This window comes from Ips typographus, linkage group LG2 (assembly GCF_016097725.1).
Source record: "Ips typographus isolate SLU linkage group LG2, UJ_Ityp_2.0, whole genome shotgun sequence".
Taxonomy (NCBI): domain Eukaryota; kingdom Metazoa; phylum Arthropoda; class Insecta; order Coleoptera; family Curculionidae; genus Ips; species Ips typographus.
In genome coordinates, this window is record NC_138423.1 from 17,876,237 (window position 1) to 17,892,861 (window position 16,625).

The 16,625-nt window shown below is 34.5% G+C and overlaps 4 protein-coding genes across 6 annotated transcripts; 3 read left to right on the plus strand and 1 right to left on the minus strand.

Moving 5' to 3' along the window:
* Positions 1-143: 143 nt before the first annotated feature.
* On the plus strand, positions 144-8,371 carry Vps35 (Vacuolar protein sorting 35). 2 transcript variants are annotated; one of them, XM_081972065.1, is made up of 14 exons: positions 144-299; positions 507-708; positions 766-981; positions 1,041-1,207; positions 1,260-1,424; positions 1,485-1,695; positions 3,475-3,665; positions 3,725-3,857; positions 5,208-5,485; positions 5,539-5,770; positions 5,856-6,038; positions 6,097-6,214; positions 6,274-6,424; positions 7,957-8,371. In XM_081972065.1, exons 1-14 carry the CDS (start codon positions 297-299, stop codon positions 8,107-8,109), a joined length of 2,403 nt encoding a protein of 800 aa, XP_081828191.1. In that variant the 5' UTR covers positions 144-296; the 3' UTR covers positions 8,110-8,371. The 2 variants fall into 2 exon arrangements, with proteins under 2 accessions (XP_081828191.1, XP_081828190.1); XM_081972064.1 differs by having other exon boundaries at positions 260-407.
* Positions 8,372-8,658: 287 nt separating this feature from the next.
* LOC145724006 (uncharacterized) lies at positions 8,659-9,286 on the plus strand. The gene is made up of 2 exons (XM_081972070.1): positions 8,659-8,818; positions 8,877-9,286. Exons 1-2 carry the CDS (start codon positions 8,800-8,802, stop codon positions 9,284-9,286), a joined length of 429 nt encoding a protein of 142 aa, XP_081828196.1. The 5' UTR covers positions 8,659-8,799.
* A 13-nt stretch (positions 9,287-9,299) lies between these two features.
* LOC145724002 (putative methyltransferase-like protein 25) lies at positions 9,300-10,678 on the plus strand. Its single transcript, XM_081972066.1, has one exon. The coding sequence runs from the start codon at positions 9,300-9,302 to the stop codon at positions 10,653-10,655; it is 1,356 nt and encodes a 451-aa protein (XP_081828192.1). The 3' UTR covers positions 10,656-10,678.
* Positions 10,679-11,193: 515 nt separating this feature from the next.
* On the minus strand, positions 11,194-15,460 carry LOC145724004 (uncharacterized). Of its 2 annotated transcripts, none has more exons than XM_081972067.1 (3): positions 15,309-15,460; positions 14,816-15,233; positions 11,194-11,442 (listed from the first exon to the last, which is right to left on the minus strand). In XM_081972067.1, coding segments are annotated over exons 1-3 (609 nt in total). In that variant the 5' UTR covers positions 15,311-15,460; the 3' UTR covers positions 11,194-11,253. The 2 variants fall into 2 exon arrangements, with proteins under 2 accessions (XP_081828193.1, XP_081828194.1); XM_081972068.1 differs by lacking the exon at positions 11,194-11,442 and adding an exon at positions 11,686-11,935.
* Positions 15,461-16,625: the final 1,165 nt, after the last annotated feature.

The following is a 16,625-nucleotide window of genomic DNA, read 5'->3' on the forward strand; positions in this document are numbered from 1 at the left end:
GAGCAAAATGACGTTAATCGAGAAGCCAGTAATCGATTTTTGTCAGTGCATTTATAAGAAAATTGCCTAGTGAATGCTAATCGATGTGTTCTTATGAATGCAGCCTATCATGATGTTTTGTTTTAACGTAAAGAAGAACAGAAGAGTGCACCTTTTAATTGATGGTTACGAATGATTGACATGACACTGACAGTTTACCGGTGGTTGTTGAATGTTGATGTAAAATTGACGTTTTTAATTGCAAATTTACTTTTTATAGTTTTTGCCTACTGGATAAAAAAGGAGATTTTACTAACATGGTAAGGGAAACATAAGTTTAGCTGCGTTTAGTTTGCGTTAAAATGGGTACCCCGTCGGTTCCCGACCTTTGGAAGGAGGAATTTGCATCGTTTTTTAGTAGTTTTTTGGTAAACTTGCTTGTCCTGTTTTGCATACCTTTTAATCATTATTTACTAAATTATTTAGCTTTTAAAGATGGATTTTTAAAGTAAATTTACCTTTTTTAGCCTACAACCCCGCCCCATATATCTCCAGTGGAGGAACAGGAGAAATATTTACATGATGCTTTGGGAGTTGTCAAGGCACAAGCATTTCACATGAAACGGGCTTTAGATAAGAACAAATTGATGGACGCCCTTAAAAATGCTAGTGCTATGCTTGCCGAGTTACGTACATCTCTGCTATCACCCAAAAGTTACTATGAATTATGTTAGTATTTGTGAGTGTTGTGTACCAATATTTAGTGACATATTGATGTTTTCCTAGATATGGCAATAACTGATGAACTACGTCACCTTGAGCTTTACCTGGTTGATGAGTATCAAAAAGGCAGAAAAGTAACTGATTTATATGAACTAGTGCAGTATGCTGGTAATATTGTCCCAAGACTATATTTGCTTATAACAGTTGGGTTGGTTTACATTAAAACCAACAGTGCCTCTAGAAGGGATTTACTGAAAGATCTGGTAGAAATGTGCAGGGGTAACTAATCTTCTGATCTTTTAGGGCTTAATTTTAATTAGCTTTTTTTTAACAAAAAGGTGTGCAACATCCCCTAAGAGGTCTTTTCCTCAGAAACTATCTGCTTCAGTGTACAAGAAATGTTTTGCCTGACACTCCAGAATCTGAAGGTGATTCTCCTGAAGGCACAGTCAAAGACTCTATTGATTTTGTTTTAATGAACTTTGCTGAAATGAATAAACTTTGGGTTAGTGGCTTTGTGTTACATTTGTTTTAGGGGTTTTAAATGTGAATTTCAGGTGAGAATGCAACATCAAGGGCATTCTAGAGAGAGGCAACATAGAGAAAGAGAGAGGGAGGAACTGAGGATTCTTGTTGGTACTAATCTGGTCAGATTGAGCCAACTGGAATCAGTTACATTGGAGAAATATCAGAAATTAGTTTTGCCTGGTATTTTGGAACAGGTATCAATGTCTCCACCTTGAATAAAAATGTGGTCATACATTTTTTAATTTGATTTTTAGGTGGTAAGCTGTAGAGATGCAATTGCTCAGGAATACTTAATGGAATGTATTATCCAAGTTTTTCCTGATGAGTTTCACATTCAAACTTTAACCCCATTTTTGAAATCATGTGCTGAACTTGAACAGGGTGTGAATGTTAAAAACATTGTGATCAGTTTAATGGAAAGGTTGGGTTCCTTTAGTCAAAGATCTGAAAGTGTAGGCAGTGATGGTAAGGGTATTAGCATAGACTAAATGATATGTGGTACAGACGAGGGTACAGACAACCAGGGCAATGTAATTAAAGTGGCACCCAAAAAGGAAGCCTTTAAGGGCTTCCTAATGTATTTCGGCCGCTTTAGTTGTAGGTAAACTCTAAGAGATGGCGCTAATACAGTTCCTCATGGCAGACATAGTTGCCAGCTTTTGCAGTATTTCCTATAATCCACTTTCTTTTGCTATCCCTTCTGAACTGCCTCAGAAACCTTGATATTTTCAAATAAATTTGAGTTTAATTACTTGTATTTTGAAAACTAAACAAGATAAGAATTTCTGGTTTGAGGTATGGATAATAAAGATTCTACTTATGTTAAAAGTCACAGGACTCTATTTTAACGTCAAAACAGAATCCTGAAGGTCACGTGACCGTTTTTTTAATTTTAAACTGATACCTAAATCACGTGTCTATTTATAAGATGTCATTTTTAATGTCACGTGACAGTTTTTATGTTTACACTATTTTTTTTCAAATCGCGTGATTTTTTTAACGTCAAAACAGATCCTGAAGGTCACGTAACTCTTTTAAGATTGAAAATGGAATTTATAATGTCACGTGACAGTTTTAAATGTCATTTGAAGGACCACGTAATAGTTTTTCAGTTTAAACTGATATTTTTAAAAACACGTGACCCTCTTTACAGTGCAAATGGCCACGTGAAAATTTTCAATTATTTTAACGTCAAAACGAAATCCTAAAGGTCACGTGACTGTTTTAGATGTCAAAGTATTATTTGAAGAGTCACCTGACTCTTTATAATGTGCAAATGGTCACCTGACGATTTTCAAAAATAAAATATATTTTTAAAGGTCACGTGACTCTTTTTACAGTTCATAAGGGCGCATAACGATTTTCAATAATCAAATTTTTTTTTTAAAAGTCACCTGACTTTTTTAATGTCAAACCGAAATCCTGAAGGTTACGTGACTGTAACTAGCGAAATAATTTTTAAAGGGTCACGTGACCGTTTTTCAGTTTGAACTGAGATTTTTTAAATACCTGACTCCTTTTAATGCAAATGGTCACGTGACGATTTTCAATACTCAAATTTAATTTTTAGTCCACATGACTCTTTTTTAACTTTAAAACGACTCCTAAAGGTCACGTGACTCTTATTTAAAACGGATTTTATAATGCCACATGACAGTTTTGAATGTCAAAATGTTATTTAAAGGATCATGCTTGTTATTCAGTTTAAACTGATATTTTTAAACACACAGGTTATATGCATTTTCAATTAAAAACGAGTTTACGTCAAACAGGAATCCTAAGGGTAACGTGACTGTTTTGGATGTTAAAAATATTATTTGAATAGTCCCGTGACGCTTTTTACAGTTCATAAAGTCACATGACGATTTTCAATACTCAAATTTTATTTTTAAAGGTCACGTGACTCTTATTTAATGCCAAAACGGAACCCTTGAAGATCACGTGACTGTAAATGACAAAATATTATTCAACGGGCCACGTGACTATTTTCAATAATTTAATTTAATTTTAAAGATTACGTGACCGTTTTTTAGTTTTAAACTCGAAATCTCGTGACTCATTTTAAGATACAAATAGTCACGTGACAAACATGGAATTCATAATATTTTAAGTATAAATAACCCTTGATGAATATTAAAAATAAACTAATAACAAATAACTAAACTAAAAATACAACGAAGTGAAACACAATAATTATTAAAGAAATTACACACAAAATCTGAAAATTGTATTTTTTGGTTTTAGGAGCAGCAATATTAAAAGAAGTCCAACTTTTTGAAGTATTCTCTGATCAAGTGTCTTCTATAATAAGCAACCGTCAATACTTGCCTCCAGAAGATATGGTGGCTCTGCAAGTAGCTCTTATTAACTTGGCCTTGAAATGTTATCCAGATAGGATTGATTATATTGACAAGGTTATGTTGTCCAGTGTTGAGGTAAAGCACAAAATAAGTCAGAATATGTTTGGTAGTACATTTTTGAGGTTTAATTTTAGATGTTCCAGCGATTGGGATTGGAACACCTTGAATATCATTCTTCAGTGGCCAAAGAGCTGCAAAAGTTGCTGAAAATACCAATTGATTCCTATAATGATATACTGGTTATTCTTAAATTGAAACATTATGCAGGTAAGACGTTTAAAGACAGTAGGTATAGAAGTTTGTAACTTTTTAAATTTTGGTGAGTAGAAGTGCAAGGCAATGAATGCTAGTTTTATCATTAATTATATAGGAATACAGTAATTCATTCATAAACATTAACTGTAATAGTTTCAATAATTAACCCTGAGTGTTTAACAGAATTTGCCAAGTAAATCGCAGTTATTTCTACTATAATATTAATTTTAAATAATACTAATTAGTCATTTGCTGAACAATTTTTTCCAATTGATAGACCAGTAACTTTTTTGACACTAAAGTAAAGAACTAACTACTTGCCAAAGACAGATGTATGTGTTTAGCCTTACTTAGAGACCAGTAATCTATCAAAATTTTGTTTTGTTTAATCTTTGTGATTACCCTTTTGACCATGTGCTTACTGGACACTGTGTATGATCTTAATAAGCGCTGTCACGACATGTTAACAGGCCATAACATAGATAATAAGCTTGTCCCTTGTGAAGTTGACACGAGACGTATTCAAAGAAGTCTATCCATAAATTTGGCCTGACAATGATTTTCCTGTAATTTCTTAGCAGTGCTGCAAACAACATCCTCAAAGTCAGCGTCATAAGAGTGTGGTTTAAACTACACCATTTACATATGTAATTTAGAAAGCGTCAGTTGCATTTTAGAAACCATGTGATGGATTTTAGAAATATCACTTGTATTTCGGAAACGGTACATTCAATATTAGAATAATAACTTTGATTTTAGAAATTGCAAATTGTATTTTAGAATAGTTTCTTGAATTTCAGAAAAGATCAGTTGGATTTTTGACACGGTTATTTGTAATTTGGAAAATTAAAGTTGTATATCAGAAATCTTCATCTGTGAAAGGTAATTGTGCTGGCAGTTACAAAGTTATTAAAAGTTTTAGCAAATAAAGATATGCCAGTTTGGATGTAAATTTTATATTCATTGACAAAGTTATTCTTGTTGGCGTTTTGTAACTCGTAATTGTTACTACATATACAACAATTCGCTGATATTAAATTAAAAAAATGGACTAATAAACACACAGAAACATAATAAAATTCTGAAATTGAAATAACTTTTTTCAAAATATACGTGACAAATTCTGAAATTAAAATAACTATTCTAATATCCAACAGACGTTTTCTGAAATACAAGAGACTAATCTGAAATCCAACTCACGCTTTCTAAAATCAAATTTACGATACTGAAATACAATTTTTAAGTTCTAAGATGCAACTTATATTTTCTAAAATCCAAGTGATATTTTCTAAACTACCTGTGTAAATGGTGTAGACGTTGTAACTTGCATATATTTTCTGTTTCAATGGAAGTGTTTTACAGGTTTGATGCAACATCTGGACTATAACGGTCGTAAAATGTTAAGCATTTACATTCTAAATAACGCTCTCGAAAATGAAACAATCATTCCGACACCGGATGAGACTCATCAAGCCTTGACATTATTAAACACTCTCGTTTCGGAGAAAAACGAGAATCCTATGGGTGAAATTGATATCGAGGAATTAGCGGAGGAACAATGTTTACTAGCTCGTTTCATACATCAACTCAAATCCAATGTACCCGATGAACAGTACCTCATTCTAAATGTGGCCAAAAAGGTACTTTCATGTTTTACTTTTTGATGTGGACTCTAAAAGTAGTTGCTTGATAGATTTTAGGTACAGGAGGGCCTCAAAGGATTAAGTACACTTTACCGCCTCTAGTTTTCCAAACCTATCAGTTGGCTTACAAATACAGGGACTCCAAAGATGATAAGTGGGACAAAAAGTGCACGAAATTGTTTCAATCTTGTCATCAAACTATCACCGCTCTAGTTAAAGCGGAGTTGGCGGAGCTACCTTTAAGATTGTTTTTGCAAGGCGCTTTAGCTATAGATCAGATTGGTGAGTGTTTTTTTTACAGCGTATAATCACAGCCATTATAATTGAGTAAGGAGATGTTTTTGATAACTTTTGTGTTTTTATGCAGGGTTTGAAAATCACGAAACAGTCGCGTACGAGTTTATGTCTCAAGCGTTTTCGCTTTATGAAGACGAAATTTCCGACTCGAAAGCCCAACTAGCTGCCATAACCTTAATTGTAGGCACCTTAGAACAAATCAGTTGTTTTTCAGAAGAGAACTCCGATCCGTTAAGAACGCAATGCGCTTTAGGTTTGTCTCACTTATTTTTCTGCCAACTCTTTTCAAATTTATTCTACTGCAATTACAGCCGCAAGTAAACTGTTAAAAAAACCTGATCAGTGCAGAGGGGTGGCAACTTGCAGTCACTTGTTCTGGAGCGGTAAAAGTTTGGCGACCAAGAAAGAAGAGGCCCACGATGGTAAAAGGTAACTTGGTCACAACAAATTTTAATTTACTCTGCTAAGAGTGCTCATTTGGTTTACAGGGTTGTCGAGTGTTTGAAAAAAGGTCTGCGAATAGCAAAACAGTGTATGGACGTGAGCGTTCAAGTGCAACTTTTCGTTGAGTTGCTCAATCATTATGTGTACTTTTTGGAGAAAGGCAATGAACAGGTCAACGTCGAAATTTTAAATCAGGTGAGATAATAGTTAGAGCTCGAATCAGCTAAGAAAAGGCCACAGGCGTCATCAAACGATGATGTCACGATCTCTGTACGTCTCGCTTTAAATATTGCTGCTCTCCTTACTTTCCAAGTTGTTGCAGCCAGTCAGTGGCGTGCTATTATTATATCAGTAAAATGAAACATTTTCGTCGTTTTTAATAAAGAAAATAAAAGACAACAAGTTTTTCAAAGGAATGGAAACTCCTTCTGCTTCTTTCTTCATAAATTGTAAGACGTTACTGACGATTTCACGGCCTTGGCTGTATATGATGACACCTTTCTTTCCAACCTTTTTGAAAGACATTTTGACAAAATAACGTTTTTTATTCATAACACTATGTGAACTTCAACTGCGACCATCAACAATACAACCAAAACACCAGACCTCCCTGTCCGCCACTACATTTTTTTAAACTTGGCAACACCGTTTAGAGTGCCGGCTAGTAAAAGCATATAAAAAGGTCCAAATGTCCCTGGCCGCTGCCGCATCTGTTTTAATTGTGTCCAAGTAAAAACCGTACTACGTTGCCAAGTGGCTTTTTGACCGCTTAACAATATATTTTCGGGAATATTTTAATAGGACGCCTCTGATTATATCTAATGCGACGGCAACTGTAGAAGGAGAAAGAAATAGTTTTAAAAACTGCGTCATTGATGATGCGGTGGCCTTTTCTCATCTGATTCGAACTCTATAGTTGAAAATTAGGTAACTAAATTAATTATTTTTAATCTAGAAAATAGGAAATAGTTGTTTACTTAATAGTTTTTTATGAATGGGACTGCAGTAATTTTTTAAATTGATTTTACTTTCAAAGTGACTTTGACACATTAACTAATTACAGTGTTTAAAGCCGCGTTCGTTTTCACGCTCCTTGGAGCGAGCAGAGCTTTTTTGACGTCACAATGACGTAATTTGACAATGGGGCAAATTATGGTTTCACCAAATTACGTCATCATGACGTCAAAAACGCTCTGCTTGCTCCATGGAGCTTGAAAACAAATGCGGCCTAAGTGTTTCTACTAGTGTTATTACACTTTCTTCCGTTTCTTAGATATTTCATAAAAATGGTGAAATTGCCAGCAAAACGGTAGTCTAAATATTAATTAAATTGTCAGGTTTTGAAAGGTTGGCTTATGTGACCTTTTGTTCTCAGTTAGACAATATCACATGGTTGAAAAGTTCAAAGACTGAAAATGACAAAACCTACAGGGTGGTCAATATTTTACTTTAAGTTAGATAGATAGAAAAACTGCCAGAAGTTCGTTTTTTTAAATGCAACCACCAATGTATTACGGTTTGTAATAAAGGAACATTAAATTTAGAACAATTCTATGTATACTCTTCCTATACCTAACTTCAACCGTTTCTGACTTATCAACAGTTTTTCCTTAGTGCCTATAAAATTGTACTCCATACTAATTTGAATACACCTGCTTTCTCTAGATACTTCTAATATACCATCACCGTGAATCACCCTGTATAATAATTTCCCAATATTTTTTCAGGTGATTAAAAAAATTAAGGAAGAACTTCCGAACTTGGAAAGTTCTGATGAAACAGAACAAATCACCAAACATTTTAACAACACATTGGAACACATCCGGATCCGAATGGAGTCAACTGAGGATTCGGCCGAATACAAAGGAATTGAATTATAAAGAAACAAAGGTTTAATATAGGTACATACACTCCATAACTTTGTTACTGTTATTTAGTAAGAATTATCAAATAGTTCTAGATATTATGGTCATAAATAAAATATAGATTTTTTTAATATTAGTTGAAGGTTCTATTATTATTTTTGACAGGTACAATGTATTTGTTTGTGTTAATTTTATCATTTTGTATTGTGATAACTTTAAAAATTTATGTGGTCCTAATATGCATTTTAAGTGGGCAAATAAAAAATTTACTATTAAATTAGGTATTTCTGCTTCCTGTTCAAGTTCTCCACATTTTGTTTCCTCATATATGACTTTATTCTCTTTTAGATTAACTGCAATATCATTTGCAAAAAAATACTCACTTAATAAATTAAAATTCATTATTTAATTAATAATAAAAAAGTGGGGTTAGAAACGTTTTCTTCCATCAAAACGTAATTCGTTTTGAAAGTAGTTCGCCTCTTTGAATCCTACTTACATCATTTGTCAGCTGGTCACATGATCACCTCGTTGGAAGTGTACAAGTGAATCACGTGAACAATGAATGCACGTCGTACCTAAAGATAAGTTCACCTAACCTCATAGGTCATGTTTTCACTGTTTTGCTGATATGTTTCCAAATCTACAAAGTTATTAAAAAATTGAGACATAAATTAGTGGAAAATTCTACAACAACAAGAAGGTATGGCAAATAAACCATCAGGTAACATTAACTCGAGTACCCAAAACTGTTTTCCTTAAACATTATAGGTATTTTATAGAAGTGAAAAATGAGGTGGATATCAATGAAGTTTTTGAAGACATTCTCCTCACTGAAGAAAAAATCTATGAATTAGCTTATCGAGAAGGTTATGAGCTGGGAGCTTCTGAAGAAAGCATCGAGGGCTACCATTTGGGTTATCACAGAGGCGCAGAAGTGGGCTCTGAAATTGGATATTACCAAGCTTTTGCAGAACACTACAATGACAATGCAGAAAAGTTGAAGGTGCCTGATAAGGTCATGAAAAATTTGCGTATGCTAAAACAAGGATGTCTGGAGTTTCCCAGAATAAATTCTGAACGTATTGACTTGTTTGAAGCCCTTGAAAATTTGAGGGTACTGTATAAGAAAATAGCAGCCCAGCTGAAAATCAAGTCTTCACTCAAAAACGAGGGGGTGCAAGTTTGGTGATTTGGCTTTAAAAATGTCACACCTGAGTAAAGTGATGTTAATCCAGCAAATTGAGCAGACCTGGCAACACTTGCATTTACACTTATCATTGGCAAATGCTCATATGGTTGACTATTTTAGTAAAGAAGCTTTTATTACTTATATTCCTAGAGATATTCAACAGGAAGTCAATAAATATGGTTACTGTAACACAATAGAAGCCATATTTGAGCAACAAACTGAACAACTTCCAAACTTAACAACCTTTATTAAGAAAAGCCAAAGTTTAACATTAAAAAACACCAAATTTTGTTTGTCATTTGAACAATTCAAGCAAAAACTGGAAGAAATGGGAAGTGACGAAATGACAAAATTAAAATTGGAGATTTTTATGAAACCAAAAAAGTCACATGAAGTTGAAGTATTAAGTGGTGCCATATCAGCAGTACATAAACTAGTCAAAACTACTCATTTAGTGGACATTGGGGATGGTAAAGGTTATTTAAGCTCAATGTTGGCTTTGAACTACAAAATTCCAGTCTTAGGAGTGGATGCTTCACCTGTTAATACAGAAGGAGCAGTTATAAGAGCCAATAAACTGTCTAAAGTGTGGAACAGTGTTGTCAGTAATGTCAAAACTCAAGAAACTAGTGTAAACCTTTATAAACAGGTCACCAAATTTGTGAATGACCAAGTAGATTTCAAAGAGCTTATTACCCATATTTTTTTGCAACACCCTCAAAAAATTGGTGTAATTGGTTTGCATACATGTGGTAATTTGGCTGCTGATTGTTTAAAAATATTTACTGCCAATGAGGACATAAAAAGTATCATAAACGTCAGCTGTTGTTATCATCATTTATCTGATTCGAGTGTGGACAAGCAGAATGAAAGATTTCCAATGAGTCTCTACTTGAAGGAGCAAAATTGCATTGTGGAAAGAGGTGCTCGAATGATTTCTGCTCAGTCTATAGAAAGGATATTGCATTTGAGGGAGAGACCCAGCAAAACTATATTTTACCGGGCAATATTTGAAATGATCCTCTTAAACTTTGTGGGACCAGTTGAAAACAAGCAAGTTGGACGTTTTCGAAAAGGGACTGTTGATTTTTTGGATTACACCAAAAAAGCTGCAAAAAGGTTGGACCTATCTTTATCAATGTCTGAGCAGAGCATCAGGGAATATTATGTCCAGTATGAAGGTAGAAAAGATGAAATGGATGTTTTTTATTTAATTAGGGCTATGTTGGCGCCTGTTGTTGAGAGTTTAATTCTCTTGGATAGGTTGCTTTTCCTATATGAATGTGGTCATGATAATTCATTTATTGTACAGTTTTTTGATCCTGTTGTGTCACCTAGATGTTATGGTATTGTTTCAATAAAAGCATAGATAAAAAACTGCAAAAGGTATAACATTGTCTTGTTGTAGAAAATAAGTTGTGGTAACCAACATCCCATAAAAGTAAGGGTTCAGCAAAGAATGGCTATTCGACAAGAAGAGACAGTTGAAAAGAGAAAGCGAATTAAGGAGAGATAGACTTTTCCTACTAAAGTTAAGAGATAATCGGCGTTGATCGTTGAATTTCAGGAGTTTTATTGGTTACATAATTGACCAAACCATAATTTTACTATCTGTCAAACTACGCCCATAGTGTCAAAACGAACAAAAGTATATAGGGTGCTTCAAATTGAACACTTTAGGTATTACATTTTTAGATTTTATCGCAAATTAATTAAACTTAAAATCCTACTAATTACTTAACTGAATTTGTAAAAACCAAGGAAATAACAAAGAGTAAACGACCAGTGAACAAACTAAATTTGTAGTTTGGAAAAGTCCGCTTCAAATTCCTAAAGAAAAAAGGGAGGACTTTTCTGTTATTATGATCTGATACTAAAATTGTAATTGTATAAAAAAAAACCATAAAGAATGTGAAATCCAATTTTATTTCTTAAACAAATAGGGTGTTTAACATTTTCCATTGAAACTATGGAAGTAAATCGCAGTTACAAGCAGCACCCCCATTTCCTGAAGAACAGGCGTCGCGGCACCAAGCGCCCCATTCTACAGTAACAGCGCCATCTACTTCTAAACTAGCTGTATTAAAAGGGCTGTTTGCGACGTTTTTGCTTGCGACGTACTGTTTGTAGAGGGCGCATGTTTGACACCCATAAAGCTAAAAAATGTTACAGTTATGATTTGACTTATAATTACTCACTGACTAACAACAATAAAACATGCTATCATAGTAGGCCCCTACGAAACCAGTTATTTAAGCCACATACAATTACTTTGATGTTATAGGGAGTTTTCTGTTCTATTAATTGATATAGACCAAAATGATAGCAAATAATGAGTTTTGTATGTAGGTAGTACATTACTGTATATGATGTTTTAGCTTGGTTTTTGATTCAAACAATTTAAAACATAAACATTCCTTGGTTTATTCAAAATGTAAAATTAACATTTTTTGTCAGATGCTATTAACCGGTCAGTAAATCGCAATTGCATGCAGCTCCTCCATAAGACGACGTTTGACACTTTTGTTGACACCATAAATTGTAATCAATTTTTTGGCTCAATGACACAGTCTGGTTGACGTTCAGTGTGAAATTTGTCAATGCAGCTATGTGCTCTGTGTACACGTTGCATTTCTGGCAGCCAGATATCTGGAACAAAAATTATAACGGTTAGATCATTGTTTGGTCAAATTTTTTATAAAAAGTGGAAGTAAATGAGTGAATCAGATTTAGCTGACAGAAATGCATAACTTTGTCAAAAAGACAACCAGAGAGTTCTTCGAGCTTGTTGTTTGTTTGCTTAATTTTTTTATATTCCAATATTTTAATTTAGTTTAGTAACTAACAATTTATAATCTTTTTATGGATTTCAACTACAATTTTATTTGGTTCAATGTTTTTCCCTCTACAGTCCCTATATGTATAGTTGGTGATAAAAGCACACATAAATAAAAATCATAAATAATTTTTTTGTCAGTCGCAATAATAGCTAGTATAGACATTTTTCCACTTTGAGAAGGTCAAAAGTTTTGAGAAATCGCCAGGGTAGAGCTGGTTGAAATGAACATTTGACTCTTACATTATGACAATGTAATAAATTTAATTTTCCAGATACAATTGGTAAAATTGACTACCAAGCCGTACAAATTTAGTTTGGAAATTCTTGGACGGTTCTAAAATTTTTTGGAAGCTTCTATATAGACTGTTTTGATATCTTTTGGGAGCTTCTAGACTAGTTGGAGAGCATTTGGAAAATTTTAGACCGTTTTAGAAGGCTTTCAACTGCTTGGGAAGCATTTTCGAGTTCCTGTAGTGTTTTAAAACCTTTTTAAACTACTTGAGGAGTACTTAAAGGGTTTTTGGACAGTTTAAAGAGCATATTGAAGGTTCTGGAATGCTTTAGAGCATTTTGAGAGCATTTGGAAGTTTATAAAATTTTTTGGAAGCTTCTAGACTGTTTTGATATCTCTTGGGAGCTTCTAGACTAGTTGAGGAGCATTTGGAATCTTATAGACTGTTCTAAAAGCTTTTGGAAGGTTCTAGATTGTTTTGAAAGGTTTTCGACTGTTTTAGAAGAATTTTGTAGTTTCTGTAGTGTTTTGAAATATTTTTAGACTACTTTCGGAGAGTTGAAGATTCTGGACTGCTTTTAAGGCATTTGAAACTTTTCAGCCGATTCTAGAAACTTTTGGAAGCTGTTGAACTGCTCATCAAAAAGCATACGGAAACTTTTAGACTGCCGTGAAATGTATTGAGAGCTTCTAGACTGTTCTAAAAGTTTTGGAACGCTTTTTAAGTTTAGGAGCATTTGGAAGGTTTCTGCAGAGTTTAAAAAACATTTATGGTTTTGGACTGCTTTTAAAGCATTTGAAGACTTAAGGAGGGTTCTAGAAACTTATCGAAGCCTTTAAACTCCTTTGGAATAATACGGAAGCTTTTAGACTGCCTTGAAATTTTTTGAGAGCTTCTAGACTACTTGAAGATCATTTGGAAGCCTTTAGAGTGTTCTAAAAGCTTTTGGAAGCTTCTAAACTGTTTTGGAAGGCTTTCGACTGCTTGGGAAGCATTTTGGAATTTCTGTAGTGTTTTGAAATCTCTTTAGACTACTTTCGGAGCATTGAAGGTTCTGGACTGCTTTTAAGGCATTTGAAACCTTGTAGCCGGTTCTACAAACTTTTAGAAGCTGTTAAACTGCTCAAAAAGCGTAAGGAAACTTATGTAGACTGTCTTGAAATGTTTTGAGAGCTTCTAGACTGTTCTAAAAGCTTTTGGAAGGCTTTCGACTGGCTTCCAAACCATTTTAGAGTTTCTGTAGTGTTTTGAAATCTTTTTAGACTACTTTTGGAGCATTTGGAATGTTTCTGGAGAGTTTAAAAACATTGAAGGTTTTGGTCTGCTTTGAAAGCATTTGAAAACTTATGGAGAGTTCTAGAAACTTATGGAAGATTTAAACTGCTTTAGAATAATATAGAAGCTTTATTCAGACTGCCTTGAAATTTTTTGAGAGCTTCTAGACTATTTGAAGATCATTTGGAAGCCTTTAGAGAATTCTAAAAGCTTTTGAAAGCTTCTAGACTGTTTTGGAAGGCTTTCGACTGCTTGAGAAGCGTTTTGTTGTTTCTGTAGTGTTTTAAAACTTTTTTAGGCTTCTTTAGAAGCATTTGGAAAGCGTTTGAACAGTTTAAAGAGCATTGCAGGTTCTGGACTGCTTTTAAGGCATATGAAACCTGGTTCTAGAAACTTTGGGAATTTGTTAAACTGCTCTAGAAGCATACGGAAGCTTTTAGACTGTCTTTAAATCTTTTGAGAACTTTTATATAGATGTTGAAAAGCATTTAGACTGTTCTAAAAGCCTTTGGAAGCTTCTAGGCTGTTTTGTAAGCTTTTGCAAGGCATTTTGGAGCTTCTATAGTGTTTTGGAATATTTTTAATTTTTTTAGACTACTTTGGAGCATTTGGACGTTATATTTAGTCAGTTTAAATTTGTAAATTGATATTTACCCATTTTGCAACAAATAATAGGTATGTTTTTGTCTTTCAGAAGCAAGATCTCCATTTAGCTATTGCAATTGGAAATTAACCTAAACAAAATAAAGCCATAAAAAAATAGTAGCAAAAAAGCACAAAAAACTTAATTTATCACAAAAAGAAGAAAAAAGCATAAAAATCTATCAAATGACGTGTTTTGTGTAAATCGAACGTCAAAGGTTGGTTGCTTTTATTATTTACAAAAAACAAAATTCCTAGAAATCCGGACTCCAGTCATAACTATAAAAATATTGATATTTTGTGAAAAAAAATCAATTTTGAACTCAATTTTGAACAAATAAAGTTTGGTCTAGATATTCTGCCAGACTGAAGCTTGTCATCAACCCGGTTACGTGACTGTAAAATACAAGTTCAAGCCTCAAATAAGCTGCTCATAATCTCAACCAAGACAGAGGATTTAGATCATTGCAATCAGACAATCTGATGAGCTGAGCCTTTAGTGCCTTGAGTGCGTTTAGTTTTTAATAGACCGAAACTTACCTGGTAATTATAGCTGACACAAAACACGGTACAGATCTCAAAAAAGTCAGTAGTCGCAGACTTTTCCACATTAGTGCAAGAACATAACGGATAACCCAATCCGTTTTTGCATAGTACATCGCAGGAATCAGCACGTGTGGTCGCGTTGTATTTGACACCACTATCCGTTGTGTTTTGTACTTGGCTACTCCCAGAAGTCCCGGACACTGGTAAATTTAAGGGTATCAGATCAAAACAGCTATCACCACATGGTGCTCCACCCAATCCAGAAGTGCACAACTCGTAGCACATACGAGTCCGGCCTGATTGCGTTATGATCGGTTGTAGAATGGATTCGTCGTAAGATAAAAGGTTCCGTTCTTGAATAAAGCCGCCCATTAGAAGCAGGGTCAACACTTTGTAAGAAACCTGTGACGACCTGAAAATCAAATTGTCATTTGCAATTATAAAGAAATGTGTGTCGTACTGTTTAAAGTTGTGACAACCAACTTACATTATGTAAATCTCTGAAAAACGCTCTTAAACTCCGAGCATTAAAATCAGATAAATATTCGTTGGAAGTCTTTTATAATATTGTGATACGTGCAAATTTCCCGGCCGTTATCATGTATTGCTTCATATTTGACAGATTTTGCAAATAATTAGTTAATGTTAACCAGAACAGGGTCGTACTTGCCAGTTTTTCCATATTGCTTGCTCTTTACACTTATTTAGAGATTTCAACTCACACTAATCAGATTGAGTAACGTAACAACCAATCGTTGCAGTACGTACCTGCAAACAAACAATATTAAGTTACTATACAACTCTCCATAAAACAATGGAGTAATTTACTACAAGTACCAACTATTGTGTGTAAATAATAATGTAAAAGGCTGCAAAACGTAGCTTATCTTCAAAGCTTTCAGCAGTGTCAATACAAACAGTAGCTAATATTTGCTAAAACGGAATTGCTGACATATTGTTGTTCTTTCAACCAGCGTTAATATATTATAATTATTGTCGTCAGAATTTGCAAAATATAGTAAAAGGCGTAACATGATTTGGTCTAGAAAAAAGGACTTGTTTTAAAAGAGGTAGATTATTTATTTATTTTTAAGCTGTTTTGCAGTTTATGTTTATACCTATACAGGATATTTCAGGTTTTTTAATACGTATACTTAAACCGCGTTTTCTACATCAATTTATAGCAGCACAGCACTTAGGCCACATGTGGTACATCCTCTCGAGTTGTCCTCCTAGGTCACCGTCCATCCTGCTTTTCCCAGGAAGGTGGACAGATCACTAGGGGACATCTCTTTTATGTCGGCAGGTGTAAGCCAAGACTTACCGAACACACACTCTTTTATTGACGATAACTCCGGACACTCGCATAAGACATGCCGGCAGTTTCATCTTCCTGTTCACACATCCTGCATAGAGGTGTGTCCACTAGCCCCATAGTATGGAGGTGTTTCCTTAGTTGACAGTGGCCAGTCAGAAATCCTACTGTTAAACGTAGGTTTTTCCTGGTCATCGCCAAATATTTCTTCGGCGTCAGCTTCCCATGGTCACCCAGGGTGATCCTGGCAAGACTGCATCCTTTGATTTCATCCCATCTTTTTAGGAATTCAGCCGCTTCCCTGGCTAAAGAGTCGGCAATGCGATTACCTTTGCTCCTATCGTGCCCTTTAACCCATCTCAGGATAATATTGTTATCTACCGACGCTTAGCCTCAATTGACCTGCTCCTACTGCGGGGTTTACACCAACAGTGCGCAATCGTAACATGGTCATTATCGCAACCTCCCTGAAAGACCCCATGTACGTCC